The sequence below is a fragment of the Fulvia fulva genome, chromosome 5 (assembly GCF_020509005.1).
Source record: "Fulvia fulva chromosome 5, complete sequence".
Classification (NCBI taxonomy): domain Eukaryota; kingdom Fungi; phylum Ascomycota; class Dothideomycetes; order Mycosphaerellales; family Mycosphaerellaceae; genus Fulvia; species Fulvia fulva.
In genome coordinates this window covers 466578-481568 of record NC_063016.1, presented here as the reverse complement: position 1 = coordinate 481568, position 14991 = coordinate 466578, and the positions used below count along the sequence as shown (strand labels likewise).

Genomic DNA, 14991 nt, shown 5'->3' with positions numbered 1-14991 from the left:
TGAGTCTATTTGGATGATATCTTCTTACTGACCGACTATTGTAGTCTATAAACACGCTGTGCATTGGATCCAATCGTTTCTCATGAACATCGTAACGTCAGGCCGACTCGGTGCGAAACGTGTCGTTTCACAGCGACAACACGACAAGCAAGGCCGCACCCAGACTCATCCAGAGCGAAGATGACCCAGGAAGCAAGATTGCTGCGGCGGATGTCTCGCTCAAAGCCGCCGTTGGGAGCGTCGTCCTCCCGGTTGGATTGGAGACACCGTTGAGGCTGTCAACGGTGTCTATCGCAGGACCCATGTTGGTAAAGTCAACAAGCAAGAAGTTCGGTGCCTTGCCGTACGTCGAAGCACACGTCGCAGCAGCTGAAGCGAGGTTGCCTGCACCGCTGGCGCCATTCGTCACGTTCGCATACGACTCATTAGGTGACTGGATTCCAAAAAGCTGATTCTCATAAAGGAAGTGGTTCATTAGAGGCATGTATCCAGACGAGATTGCCGTGGATGTGTCGTTGGCTAGATTCGAAGGTCTGTTGACATCGCAGGAGAAATCGCTGACCTCACTGTTGTCATAGTCGTTCTCGAAGATGTAATCGAACTCGTTCATCAGGTAAGTGGCGCCAGTGTTGTCGGCCAGGGTGGCGACAAAGTTCATCGCTCTTGTACCGTTGCTGATGAGTTCTTGGAGGGTAGGCCACGTGGTGGTAGCTGCTGAAGAGGCTGGCATGTACGCATAGTCTGACAGACCAGATCTCGTGTATGCAGAAGCCAGTTCGCTGGCTGTTGCTCCAGCTCCATTGACGAGCAGGATCGTCACCACGTCATTCGGGTTGCTGTCCATCCAGGTCTTGATCTCGGACAGCCAGCTACTCAGCGTGCCAGCATCTAACAGCTCACAACTAGTATGGCAGACATGAGGATCAATAGTACCATTTGGATACTGTACTTGGCCAGTCAACAGACGGACACCCGAAGCAAGCTGTCTGGTGGTGTTGTAGAACTTGTCGTGTCAGCCATACCCAAACGACTGGTGGCACTTCGAATACATACCTGATTCCCTGACGTTGAAAAGTCGGTCGTGTCATCTCTAAGGAAGGGACTATTACGGGCACCAAGGTAGGTGACGTTGTTGTACTGTCGGCTGCAAAGTTCCGGAGAATTGTTGCATGCAGTCGAAGAGCTTTGCGCTAACACGCTCTGCAGTCCAGCTGCCAGGACAAGAAAGCTGCTCAAATACGTTCGAAACATGGTTCAGGCGCCAAACTGGCCATGGCTTCCTCGTTCCCTTCTCTTCGGCTGGTGCGATGTTGTAGCGAACGACGGGGTAAAGGTGAAGGCAAACCAACAGTATGGACAGGAAGGAACAGAAATCGCTGTGTACTGGAAGAAATAGAGATGGTGAAAGTACACTCAAGAGAACTCATCATCAGCACTTGCCTTCTACAGCGCTTTGTCTTGTCCACTGGCTCTCATCACACAGGCAGTGCTGAGGACCTGCCTCGTGTACTCGTAATCGCCGCGCTGCTAAAAGTGGAGTGGCTACGCCTTCCTTCAGGCGTGGCGGATACATATGTTCTTTGTCCTGCTGTCGTTGTACGGCATGATGACCATCAAAGGAGATATAGCTGTTGTCGTGATGAATTGTCGACCGTTAACATGACGAGATGTCGTTGGCAACAGCACAGGGTTGGACTGTCAACGTCGACCAGGAAGTCGCTGCCAGCTTGGTGGAGCCGAAAAGTTTGTTGGAAGGCACGCAACTGCCAAGCCCCCACCGGGGCCTCGGCGTTGTTTCAGCAGGCTCATCCCAAAATAGACCTCGTGTTTTCTGACACTTCACATGTTTGCCTTCATCCTTCTGGCCTTGCCACCTTGGTGATGTGCACGCTTATTGCGCAAGATATGCCTGTCGGATGTCGTTATACGCGAGTACATTGACTGACTCGGCTGATGAGTGCTGGCTCGCAGGATCGTGCTTGGCCTTGTCTGCTCAACTTAGGGAGCAAGTTTGCATCACCTGCTGGATCACTCTCTGCACGGACCGATCAAGCCATCCGGTTTGGATCAACTATGCAGCGCACTCCGTTCGAAGACGATGAGTCGCTCAGCCGTGGCGAGATCGATGGAACCAGATGCATAGCTGGCAGGGTCTAGCCAAGAGAGCTGACACATGTCAACCAGCAGGAGGTTGTATGCCAGCATCACACTCCTTCGCTTATCGAAACATGCAGGGTCCGTGGTGTGTCATGGCATCTTCGAAACAATGCTCGGCCTGGTGCACGATACTTTGTCGGTTATAACGACTCGACAAGAACGCAAATGCTCCCGGACGACATACCCCATTTGGCCGTTGCCAACCTTTCCAGTAAATCCGACTGTGAGGTCGGATCTAGCTCATAGATCTCACAGTATTGTGACAGCCAACCTTGCCTTGATGCTGCGCATTGCGAGGGACGACCATGTTACCCTGCGAACGTACTGGCTACTTGCCACTGAAAGCTTCGGACCTATGTCTTTCTGTGCTCGATTACGCGTTATCGCCTGCCCTGCACCGCCGGCAAAAGGGCACACAGCGTTCAACAAGCGGCGACGCTACAGCAATCACCTGTCTGACTCTGCTGCTGGCCAGAGTGCAGCCAAGGGAAGGACGGAGTTGTAGACCCCACGCGCTGTACTCATGTTCTTCCAATATGTTGATCAACTGCGGAGTCGGATCTCCGCCATCGAGGTAAGACAAGTCAGGACGCGCCTTTGGTCACGAGGACAACTCTGCTGGTTCCGCGGAAGCGCATTATGACTCCATGTACTCCAGGATGAAAGGACAAAAGCGCAAGAGGACGACGAGACTTAACAAGGCGGAACTTACTACACATACAATGCTCAGAGGACACTGTGATAACATCATAGTAAGGTCACGCACACGCTGACCGGAAAATTCAGCATACATGGTTATGCCGCTCTATTGCTGAAGATTGCCTACTCTCTGGACTCGATGTTTGTATCATGCAGACGAACGATCTCAATGCTTACATTCAACCGAACGTAGTCACTCTTGCCTCGATGTATCTACTCCTCTCTTATCGAACCCAACGCGCGAAACCAGAACGAGTCGCTGAGCGCAAGAGACGCCATGTTCTTGTGGTATGAGCTGGTACAGGTCCACTCAGCCATTTGTGCTTGATGAGACGTGCTACCAGTATGATCTTTTGGCAGCTACCGGTACCGCTTTTGTGCTTGACTTCAATCACAGCTCAGGCAAGCTTATCACCGGGCCGAACCCTAGCTGGTGCTTTGACCCCACTTCATCACATGCTGCATTGCTGCACGGTTGAGAGCCAATGGGCTTCACCTTGACATCTACGTCATCTGAGCTAGTACTAGTGCATTTCAAGGCAAACAGCAATGCTTGCATGATAGACATGAGCAACCATCATCATCACGATTTCAGCAGGTATCAAAGAGACATCCGAGTCATGACTTCAGTGAAGTCGAAGATAGCACGTGCAGCAGGCCGTGGCGGCACCGATTCAGTTGACTCCCAAGAGGCCGAGCAATATCGACTCTTAGTTACAGCTGGACCATCATATGACTTGAAGCAACACAAGATCATCCATGTCAATACTGACACCCCGACAACAATCGAAAATGAGTTCCTCACTGTGAAGATCAACGTTCGCGTTCGGGGATTTCGAGGCCTTCCAGATACTAGTCCATCGACGGCGAGCTACTTAGAGCATCCTATGCATCAGAAGGATCAATACTCTTTGGGCTTCAGCTTCGTCCCGAAGCAAGACCTTCCTTCGGTCGATACTGTCTGGGGCAATGATCTAGATCATCCGATTCGAGATCGCATACCGCCAGGCTTCAACACTGCTTTTCGAATCGTGAAGGAATTCATTGATCCCGGTCTGAGTTGTGATGTGTACGCGGATGAGCCTTGGCTATATGGGCCAAGTCTGAGCTGCTGGTTTGCTTTTCGCATTGGTGATACGTACCAAGAAGGTCAAGATTTTCCGGCCCCCGGCGTGCTGAGTGATGGCTCCGATGGATCTGGAACAGCAGTGAGGGAGAGGCTTGGTATTCCAGACAACAACGAGAAGCGGAGGAAGTTCTTCCTAGACGCCAAAAACCGCGAGTCGCTGGTCTTCGAGAAGGGAAGGCTGTATCAGGGAGATTTCTATAATCCTTACCTGGACTTTGCCAACTTCGCCTTGAAGCTCCCGGGCTTCAGCCTCAAGGTCATCAAGTACATCGGAGAGAAGACCCATTGTCTACGTTACGTCTTCAAAAATAGAGAGACTGGAGACATCTACTTCAACGTCAACTTCACTCTGCTGTGGGGCGAGCAGCTACGCAAAGCACAAGAGGAGGGTCAGCTTGAGCCAGAGCAAGCGACAGCAGGAGCTGAGAACGCCATCTCATCAGAGAATGGCACTCAAAACCATGATCAAGCTTCTGACTCTGACAAGTACCCTTCTGCAGGCTCTGATGAAGAAGGGCGTGTGCCAGCGACATCGCATCCAGCACCACCTACGATGCAACTTCACCCAGGAGACCACACTGCTGCAGCTTCTGATGTTGCGTCTCAAGCCGCAGTTGATGACATAGACAAGCTGTTGAGGAATACTTCAACGGATCAACAGCGGAGCGGTCTTTTCCTCGACGAGATCGACTAGTGACTGGTAAATATTCGTTTGATATCAACCAGCGACTCTCTACTGCCTCGGACATTGGAGCACATGGAGGGCTCACTTGTCTATGGTCAATCGCGTATTGCGACTCCAAACGGCTACCGAACCAATCGGACTTGATCACTCAAGCTGTTCGCAGTAGTGTCCTGCGCGCTATGTTCTACTGCGTCTCCAGCTGGTGTGGGCCCACGAGCTTCACCAAGCTCAACATGACCAGCTTGGTCTTGCGGTATCGTGGTACAGCATATGAGCACTGCCGCCGCATCGAGATATCGAGCAACTTACTGCTACACCGGAGGCTGACGGCCCTAGCCATGAGGCTTCTCCATGTTGCAGCCTTGCTCGAGTCTGGCCGGCTAGAGCTCGAGGAGTTCATCGGATCTGATGTGCCGAGCTATGCCATTCTATCCCATACCTGGGGGCACGATGAGGTTTTGTACAGCGATATCGCATCCGGGAGAGCACATGCGAGGGACGGACTGCGCAAGATTCACTTCACAGTGTCTCAAGCCCGATCGCATAGACGGAACACGTCTGGATTGACACCTGCTGCATTAATAAGTCCAGCAGTGCTGAGCTACAAGAAGCCATCAATTCCATGTACAGAGCCGAAACATGCTATGTCTATCTTAAGGACGTCAACACTCCAACTCACGTGGATTTTGACATATTCCGTTGTCAGTTTCGCAGCAGCAGATGGTTCTCACGAGGCTGGACTTTGCAAGAGTCGTTGGTACCAAGAAGCGTTCAATTCTTCGTTTCGTCTGGGAAACCTTTGTGGCCTTTTTCTACAACAAGTGCGCACGATGATCGGCGTTCACTTGTGGCTGAGATAACCAGCGCTACGAACTTTGCCGAGGATATCATAGCTGCTGGGCCTGGAGTCATTCACGAGCGAAGTATCGCAACACGTATGAGCTGGGCTGCCACCAGAATCACGACTCGCGAGGAAGACATTGCGTACAGTCTGCTCGGGATCTTTAATGTCAACATGCCTTTGTTGTACGGAGAGGGCCGCAAAGCATTTCGCAGACTCCAGCAGACACTACTAGACCAGTCTGACGATTCCTCCATCTTCTGCTGGACCAGCAGCGCACGAGAAGAGCGCGCGGGCCGAATCCAGCTCTCAGGACTGTTAGCTGACGAGCCTTCGCACTTCAGCTCGATTGCTCCAACCATCATGGCTGCGCGTCCTCAAAATTGTGCACAGGCACAGCCTTATTCAATGACCAATAAAGGACTCCAGATTACCCTGCCATTGATTCAATTCTCTCGCAATATTTACCTCGGGCTGCTCGACTGTCGCTTGGTAGGACGAGGTGGTGCTACTCATCGAGCTGCTATCTATATTATCCGCCTGCTGTCCGGTACGAATCAGTTCGCAAGATTACTCCCAGACATGGTGGTACCTGCATCAGCCGCCATCGATACATCTAGTTTGAAGGTCGAGACTATACTTGTGCGGCAAGGCTCGGGGCCTCGTGTACATTCTCTGACACAGGAGGATCTGCCTAGTTTTTTTACCGGCAATGCTCGGAGCTGATGGATTCTATCTACCAGCCTCGCCACGGACCAGGTGCTACGTTCACTACTCCAACCTCTGCCCATCCTTCAACTCCTCCACCCCCACCTCCGGCCCACCCGGCACAACAATCTCCCTCCCATCCTCCAGGTCCTTGCCACCCCTCAACATCCTCCCCCTGGCCCTAGCATACCCGTACCGATACGCCTCCAAAAAGCTCGTCTCCCTGAACACCCCCTTCGTCCTCTCCGTCTCATCCCAATACAACCTCCTCAGCCACAGGTGAATGTTGGGATAATCGTGTCGGATCGACCTGAGGTTGCATTGGAAGATGGTGTAGTACGCTGAGTCGAAGCGGATCAAGGTGGTGTAGAGGCGGATGTCGGCTTCGGTTATGTAGGGGCCGAAGAGGAAGGGTTGATGGGAGGGGGAGGAGAGGTGCGATTCGATGCGGTCGAGGGAGGCGAAGAGGGGGTGGATGTTGGTGTTGTAAGCTTCTTGGGTTGTGGCGAAGCCGCATTTGTAGACGCCGTTGTTGATGGTGTTGTAGACTGTCACAAATCAGCTTCCTTCTCGGCCGTTGCAAGATTTCACCATGCTCTCAACTCACCCCATTCATTCATCTCATCAATCTCCTTCCTCAAATGCTCCGGATAAAATCCTCCACCCTCTTTATTCTCCTCCCTTAACTCCGCCGGCAGCAAATCGTCAAACTCCGTATAGAGCATCCTGATAATCTCACTACTCTCGTTATTCACAATCGTCTCCGTCTTCTTGTCAAAGAGACAAGGCACAGTATATCGTCCAGTATACTCCGGATCAACTTTGATATACCTGCAGAGCCCACACGTCAGCCCTACCCATCACCGCGCCCCACCACCTCGCCGTCAAACTTACAACTCCCTCAGACCCTTGAACCCATACAACGGATCCTTCTCCTCACTCCCATTCTTCCCCGTGAACAACCATCCATTCTCCGTCAAATCGAAATCCTATCAACTCAATCATCAGCCCCCCCCCCCCAAAAAATCACAACCCACACCCCTCCATCCACGCCCTCCCCCAAAAACCCACGACCACAAACATGCACAAATACATACCGTAGCAATCATCTCCACCACCCCCTCCCTCCCCGTCGCCCCATCCCCCAACCCCTTCAACGCCCTAACAAGCACAGCCCGATGTGCCCACGGACACCCATAATTCATATACAACGCATACCGCCCCCCCTCCGCGGGAAACTTGGCGTTAGAATCCCTCGAGATGCGGTCGCGGAAGGCACTATCTTTCCGGCGGAAGTGGCCGTCCTTGTCGGCGTGGGCGTGGGTTGGGACGCCTGAACCTGGTTTAGGTTCGCCGTCGGGTTGGGTGGTATGGCCGGACATGCTCGGAGGGGTTTGGCCAAGGGCGGCTGGTGAAGATTTCGTAGCGGTTGCGTGAGGGCGTTGGGAGCTTGAGCTTGATGTGAAATTTTGGAGGTCGGCGAGTTGGGAGTGGAAGATTTCGCCGATGAGGACGTCGTTGCGTTTATTATAGTAGTGGTCCGAGGTGCTGTTTGTCATGATGTCTGGCGCCGCTTCTGAGCTGTGTAGTTGGAGCTCGCTCAGCAGGAAACCCCGCGCGTTCTCAGTTCCGCGCTTTGTCAATGTCAAATGCAGATCAAGAGGACCAAGACGGTCTCGAAGTCTATATGGTAAGCTTGTTCTTCCTTCTTCCGTCTACTTGTGCTGGTAAAGGTACTGATATAGTCGTAAAGTCATCAAATGGGTATTTGCGCTGTGTAGCAAAAGTAGGACGCCTCACTACCTGGTGCGTAAGCCTCTCGCCTGATCGCTTCGTATGCTAAATCACGTCACGATAACGCCAAATCCTTGCAATGCCGATGCCTGATCACACCCAATCGACCGACGTTCCTGCGCCGCCTCATCAGTAGCGACTCTGTGACTCGTCCTTCCTGCCATTGCCGCCGCTCATGTAGGCTGGCTCAGCCTCTCGATCGCGCTCGTGTCTTCGGTCGCGGCTATCACGGATAAAGTCCGCGTTGCTCGTGGAACCAACTGTGGAAGGCGCTTCGAGCATCTTGGGTTGTTTCTCCTTGAATTCGTCTTCACTATCGCTGTACTCGTACTCGCCTCGGTCTCGTCGTTCGCGGTTGCGGTCGGGTCGGCGTGATGACTTTCGCTCATGTTTGTCTTCCTCGTGTCGCTTGTCTTCAAGTTGTGTTAGTGAATGGACAAGAATATCGCGCAGACCTTGTCCCAGATGATATGTCCACGCACGACGCTTTCCCAGTCCTTCCCGACGCCCCTGGGCCGTACGCTCTTCTTGCGCAGTGAAAGCTGCAGTATCAGAGTCGTTACGTTGCAGAGGCGAGGGTAGGGGCCTGCTTAAGCTCGGCAATCTGCTCCTGCTTCTGTTCTGATGCCAATCATCAGGTTGTGTTCCCTCCGTGCTGTACTGTTGATTCTCTATAGACTGAGGGGTGTGTAAATGAGACGGGTGGCGATATTTACCTCTGATCTCGCGCGTGCGGTCAGCGAGTTTCTGGATCTCCTCCTTCGTCAACACTCGAAGTACAATGACGCAGTCAAGACGCTCTTCGAAGCGTTCATGTGCAGCTTCCAATGCCTCAGGGTTGACAAGGCGACGATCGATCTTGGTCCACCTGGCGCCGGGAGGTATGCCCTTCTTTGTAGCCTGGATAGCATCTGTGGTCAGCTTATTGTCGTTGTCAATTATGATGTGGAATGGCTTACATCCTTAAGTGGTGCAACACCTTCACGAACGGCGTTCGGGTCTTCCGGGAACTTCTGGGTTGGCCTCTTGAGGATACCCTTCGGCTTGTTATTTCTCTCTTCCTCATCCGTAGGAGGATCAACAATGCGGACGCGGTTCTCGCGCCGATCACTTTGGGTGTTATCGATGATCTGCGCCATTTGCGCTGGCTCATCAGTCATAGGCTGGTCGAGAATGCTCGGCTTCCTCCTCAACTCGCCTCCCAAGGATGAGGCTGTGTTCGTGCCAGTCTGGCCTGTCATTGTGGACTGATTGTCTGGCTCGAAGCTTGTCTTTGCTGACGGATACGGAGGCATGTCAGTGATACCACTGGACAAGCTGGATCCTGGACCGCCGTTGCGTGCCTCGCGCTCTCGTTGGCGCGACTCTCTTTCTCTCCTACGGCGTTCGCGGTCGGGATCAGAGTCGGAACCACGTGGATCTTCGGCATTAGTACGTCCCAGCTCTCGTTGAACTTGTTCCATGCGGCGGCGGTAGTCTTCCTCTGCAGGATCAAGTGGTGCGCTAGGCATTTGCACTTTAGCGCCAGCATTTGATGGCTCGCGATCGGCAAAGTCCCGCGTTCCAGCACGATCCTGGTCACGATCCTGGACCGGCCTGCTGTCATGGATGCGCTCATTGTTGGAGGGCTGACTCCACTCAGCTGCTCTGTCTGGCTTGCGCTCTTGCGTGGGATACTCTCCAGGAATACGTTCGTTTTGACGTTCCTGGCTCATGTTCCATTCAGCCGCATTTGGAGGAGCGCTGCGAGGCGGCTCTGGGGGAGCTTCGAAAGCAAAGCCAAGACCGCGATCATTGTCTCGCTGACGGTCAAGTTCGGGATTTCGTCCTTCATCACTGGCCGTTTTCGCAGGCCGCCTCTCACGTGTGCGTGTGTCGGAGTCGCGGTCTTCGCCACTACGACGGTCCTCGCGCTCTTTTCGCTCATCGCGTTCCTTTCGCTCATCACGTTCTTTGCGTTCGTCACGTTCCCTGCGTTCATCGCGTTCTTTGCGATCGCTTCGGTCTTTGCGGTCGTCCCTGTCCTGGTCTCGATCGTCTTCTTTATCCTTGTCACGCTTTTCAGTCACCTTGTTTAGCAAACCTTTGAGCCCGAAAGCCGCTGCAGCTCCGGCAAGACCACCAGTTGCAGCTTGTGCAAGACCAGGCTTCGAGTTACCAGCGTCAGTGCTTTGTCGAGGGCTGTCCTCCTTGCGGGAGCTCTCCTTTCGACCATAGTCGCGATCTCTCTCACGATCTTGCTCTCTACGATCTGCAGTTGACCTCCTTTCGTGGTGACGTTCGTGTTCGCGGTTTGAAGGAGGATCCATTTGACGAGCTCGCTCCCGCTCCCGTTCACGATCACGTTCATAATCTCGATCGCGTGGACGATCGTAATCATCCGTGTACGCTGTGTCATCGCGACGTCGAGGCTCTCTGGAGATGTCTCGGTCACGTATTTTGGAGTAATCGCGAACGTCGGAGCTACCACGCTCCCGAGTCCTTCTATGGCCTTCAGGCTGCAGGTAAGAAGACTCCCGGTCCCGCTTCTCCTGCTCTAGGCGAGCACTATCATGGCTTGGGAAGGCTGGAGCGGTCTCGCGGCGATGAGGTTCCACCGGTGCAACATATACTGGCGCCACGAAGCCAGAGGCTTGGGGCTGTCGTGCGTAGTCGATGCTCTCATCGCTAGCTCTTGCATCTCGTCCGCCATACCTTGTCTGGCTCTCTGGGCGATACAACGCTCGGTTGATTCCAAAGCCTCGGCGTTCGAGACTCCTATCGCCGGTACGACCACCTTCGCGCGTGATGCTCTGCCTGCGTTCCCGCCTTGGCTCTCGAAAGTCCTCATAGTCGTAAGCGTTGTCGTAATTGTGGATCGTTTGCCTGCGGTCGATGGAGTTGGTCCTTGGCGGCACGTAGTATTGGTCACGAGGGTCTGCATACGCCGAATCCTGGTGAGTCCTCCCTCTGGTGGGCGATTGCGCAATTCGAGGAGGGTCTCTGACGCTAGACGTGCGGCCAAGGTTGTCATTGATCTTATCCCATCCTCGAGTGCTTGGCGGCGGGCCGACTTCCTTGGTGCTCGTTCGGGTGCCAAATGTTGGGTCGAGTACACTGACTGGACGTTCACGGCTCGCGGCACCTCCACGGTCCAAGCTGCCTCGTCGTTGCCGGGCTTCAGGCCTCCACCGTGGCTCTGTGTCTCTATACATGGCAGCAGGATCGGTGTATTCGTATGCACCTTCATCGTCAATGCTCTTATCTCTTGGCCGATTGAGCGTGCCGTTCGTATAGTAGTGCTTCCTACCACGCTCACGCTCCGCACCAGGCTTTGCGTATCCACGCTCGACACTTTCTTTTCTCCTGTGGTGCCTCTCTCCCCCTGCATGGACGGGGGCAGGCATGTTGACGTCAGCTACCAGCTTGGCGGTCCCATCATCTACGGCGTAAAGCTTCTTGTGCGTTGCTGTAGAGGTGTTGTGAGAGTTGTGCGATATGGAAGAAGCGGGTGTGATGTAGTAGTCGCTCGTGGTGGAAGTCGTTTCTCGCACGGGTTTCTTGGGGGAGGCCGGACGACCATAGTCCTGCTGGATGACGGTCGGTCGGCTTCGGCTTGGCAGCTGTGTGGTCGAGCTGCTTGCTCGGTTCACGTCCACCAGCGAGGACTTTCGTGGTCTGCCACTAGAGTCAAGCGGTCGGCCTGAGTAGGAGTCATATCGCTGCTCTGGTCGAGCCTGAGTTGGTGGTGGAACATTGACGAATGTCTGCGTGGAAATCGGTATGACGCCGCTGGTGCCGCCGCTGAAGGTGGTTCCGCTGCTTCGCGGTGAAGCATATGAGTTGTGCCGTTGGTCGTAGTATGGGTTGTTGAGCGCCTGGTCGGACACGCGGCCAACGTTGTGCACACGGCGCCCGCCAGGCGAGAGTGGACGGTGGTTGTATGACATGGCTCGAGGGAGAATGATCTCAGCAACGGGCTTGACTCGCGGGACGTGTATGGAGAGCGAGACTGGTCGCAGTCGCTTCAAGTTTGCCTGTGACTGCTCCATGGCGGTGGTCAGTGACTGTTTCCCTTCTTGGCGGCAGATTGATGCCCGCTGCTGTGTAACGAGGCCAGTGTGGCTATGGGAGGGCTCTGTGTAGCAGAGGTGCAGTAGAGTGGTGCGGTAGTGATACTCGCTCGCACGGCTCGCAGGCGGGACAAGTCAACCGCAGGCGATCTTAGTCTCGCTGCTCGCCGGCTGTGGGCATAACCATGATCGGGGAGTGCTGGCGAATGAGGTGGTGCTTGCGAAAACAGCGGGCAGGCCGTACAGCGCAGCAAAAGTTGCGGCTATACCGACAGGGCTGCCGCTGTCTTCAACCAGAGGGAGTGGGGCTCTTACCTGGAGTCCAAGACGCTTTCTCGCCTTTGTGCTGGGAAGTGTAGTGCTTGATGCCTGATAACTGCGCGACGGACCGGGTTACCCTCGCTCACATTCTTCGAGCAAGCCAACAGCGCGCCTTTTTTGGGCGTCAAATACTTCCAGGCCCGTCCGTCGATAAAGACGCTAGGCACGCCGCCTTGCTTAAGAATGTTGTCGTCGTAGCTCTTTCCGAAGGATCGTGGGATCGTATCGCGCGGTACGGTACTTGTTGCTGACGGGCGGGACCGGTGTATGGTATGGTATGTGAGGTGTGGTGGGCTTGCTCGATAGGGCTGACAGATTGTTCTCCGGTGCGTGCGTGCGTGCGTGCGTGCGTGCAGTGCTGTAGACTGCAACTAGAAATATCGCTAGGCAAAGCCGCAGCAGCAAGAGAGCTCCAACTATGTCATCCGGCGTGTCTTGCCTGCGCCCCGTATCTCAGCACTTCGCTACCGTATCGTCAGTCCGGCTGGGCTGCCACACTCGACGGCCAGATCCACAGCCAGGTCGGCCGGCTGCAGGTAAAGTGTCAATGCGTCCAAGAATCTGCGTCCGTCTTGTTTTTCGGCTTGCTCTCCGTGGGCAGCGGCGGTTCTCTCGACAGGCTCTGCAGCTAATGCAATGTACGACTTGCCGTGGTCATGCTGCGCGGTGATTCGAAGATGGCTGCATTGGGCGCATGCACTGGTATCAGTATGCCGAGGGGGCTGCTCGACTCTGGCGTCAACTGGTGTCTGGCCTGCCTCGTATGCAAGATGATCTCATCGGACGTCGCAATCAGAATTTAGCCTGACAGTGCCTGACTTCAGCGACTTGTTTCCGCTGCAGCGACACTCTCATTCGCCACACGTCCACCGAGGCTGCCGTGAACACACTTTCAGGGGGCTCGTCCCCACTGCCAGTCTCCAGAGATGTTTGAACTTTAGTTCTACTTCGGTGACGGGTTTCAGATTCGTTCTGTGGTCCTCTACGCCAGCTGCTTCCACTTCTCATGCGAACCATTCCCTCGCCACCAAGTCGCAGCTCATAGTGCCAGATCACATGTCGTTCGTGCTGACCAGCACCAGGCAACAAGTGACTGGCCGACGTCATCACCACTGCTGCAACCGAGCAGAAGGAGCAGCACACGTGCAGCAGCACACCATCACGCGCACAAGATGGCACCACCCTGGCAACATGGTAATCGTGGACTGCGAGGAGAACAACACGCGGCAGGAAACTTGGCCTGCTCCCACCAGCTTGACCTTGAACACCACCAACCGACATGTCCACTTGCAATATACCCTGCAGCATCACCACTTCACGCCGTCAGAATCGACCCCACGTAACAGCCGCAACCAGATGACGGCAGTCCGCTAATCTCCGTCTCTCTCCTGTCACTGACTGTCCTAGGGCATCCCTGGACGTGAGGTGACAGCGTGGTAGCTACCATGTGCATGTCCACCCATGTCGTTCGCAAGGCATCGAGGTTCTCCGAAGTACCTTTGGATCTGTCAACCCGAATCTAGACTTGCCGATGCATGGCTGCCCATCGTCTGCCGGCGCACCACGACCTAAATGCATATTGCGACTTGGACTTTCCAGGAAACGATATTGCACTCACTGTGCATCCCTACGGAGGATACAGGATGCGCTGGCGATCAGCATACGTCGGGTCGGCACTGCTGGCACCACGTTTGGATCGGGACACCGGACATGATGTTCGCTCAAACCTCTGCCGACCCATCATGATAGGTGCGATATAACATTGGGTCGACATGCATATCGGACAGCCACTCGTCTCGCGCCTATCGCCTATGAACGACACTACTGATGACTGGTCAAGCAACACCGTTCAATCGACTCTTCGCCCAACGGCCGCGGCAGATGAATGCAAATGCTACAGAACTACACACCTCGAAGAAGCCTGAATTCACCTTCCGCCACAATCGACCAGGAAACTCCGTCACAGTGCAACCACAGATACCTGGACTCCGAACACGTGTCTAAAGAACGTTCCACCACATCATATGCCATGACGGTTGCTGACGGGGCACTGCTGTTCCTATTTGTGGCCAATCGTGTGTAATGCTGGAGCAAGGAAGTCAAGGCCGATTGAACAACAGCGCCTGGCCTGGGCTGTTCTACGGCACGTAGCACGCGATCATTGGGCTAGCAATTGTATGTCGCGCATGACATTACGGTCATGTGATGTTTGTCACGGCCAATCGGTGGGTCAACAACGGTGACTCAACCATACGGAGGCCCTGTTGAGAGTGTTCGTCAGCTGTCCAAGATGTAGCTTGATTCTTGCTAATTGGAGCGTATGGACATGCTAATGCTGCAGGAACCACCGATGTGGTCAAAATTGACGTAAAGCCAAACCACCGACAGATCAAAAAGAAGCAGCTTCATCATATAGACGCGCTCAGAGCACTATCAACACTTCTATCTTCCGGTCGTGTTCAGAAGCATCGTCTATCCCGGAGCTCATGCCTTCACACTTCCGTGCTCGGCGTGAACTGGCGCTAGTTCGCAAAGCCGATGCCACCTGCCGACCACACTCCAGCGCGGATCAGTCGCCCATACTCCTTCTGCGGAACAAGGCTTC

The 14991-nt window shown here is 54.3% G+C and overlaps 5 protein-coding genes across 5 annotated transcripts; 2 read left to right on the top strand and 3 right to left on the bottom strand.

The window, feature by feature from the left end:
- Positions 1–127: 127 nt before the first annotated feature.
- On the bottom strand, positions 128–1251 carry CLAFUR5_05478 (PI-PLC X domain-containing protein 1; the record flags this gene model as incomplete). Its single annotated transcript, XM_047904626.1, has 2 exons — positions 128–1003; positions 1054–1251. The coding sequence occupies 2 exons, from the start codon at positions 1249–1251 to the stop codon at positions 128–130; spliced, it is 1074 nt and encodes a 357-aa protein (XP_047762068.1).
- A 2225-nt stretch (positions 1252–3476) lies between these two features.
- On the top strand, positions 3477–4679 carry CLAFUR5_05477 (uncharacterized protein; the record flags this gene model as incomplete). The annotated part of the gene is made up of 1 exon (XM_047904625.1): positions 3477–4679. The coding sequence occupies one exon, from the start codon at positions 3477–3479 to the stop codon at positions 4677–4679; it is 1203 nt and encodes a 400-aa protein (XP_047762073.1).
- A 329-nt stretch (positions 4680–5008) lies between these two features.
- CLAFUR5_05476 (Vegetative incompatibility protein HET-E-1) lies at positions 5009–6237 on the top strand (the record flags this gene model as incomplete). Its single annotated transcript, XM_047904624.1, has 2 exons — positions 5009–5161; positions 5218–6237. The coding sequence occupies 2 exons, from the start codon at positions 5009–5011 to the stop codon at positions 6235–6237; spliced, it is 1173 nt and encodes a 390-aa protein (XP_047762072.1).
- Positions 6238–6282: 45 nt separating this feature from the next.
- On the bottom strand, positions 6283–7778 carry CLAFUR5_05475 (Glutathione S-transferase omega-like 2; the record flags this gene model as incomplete). Its single annotated transcript, XM_047904623.1, has 4 exons — positions 6283–6767; positions 6827–7050; positions 7114–7208; positions 7317–7778. The coding sequence occupies 4 exons, from the start codon at positions 7776–7778 to the stop codon at positions 6283–6285; spliced, it is 1266 nt and encodes a 421-aa protein (XP_047762071.1).
- Positions 7779–8142: 364 nt separating this feature from the next.
- CLAFUR5_05474 (uncharacterized protein) lies at positions 8143–11942 on the bottom strand (the record flags this gene model as incomplete). Its single annotated transcript, XM_047904622.1, has 3 exons — positions 8143–8426; positions 8730–8913; positions 8973–11942. 3 exons carry the CDS (start codon positions 11940–11942, stop codon positions 8143–8145), a joined length of 3438 nt encoding a protein of 1145 aa, XP_047762070.1.
- Between the last annotated feature and the right edge of the window lie 3049 nt (positions 11943–14991).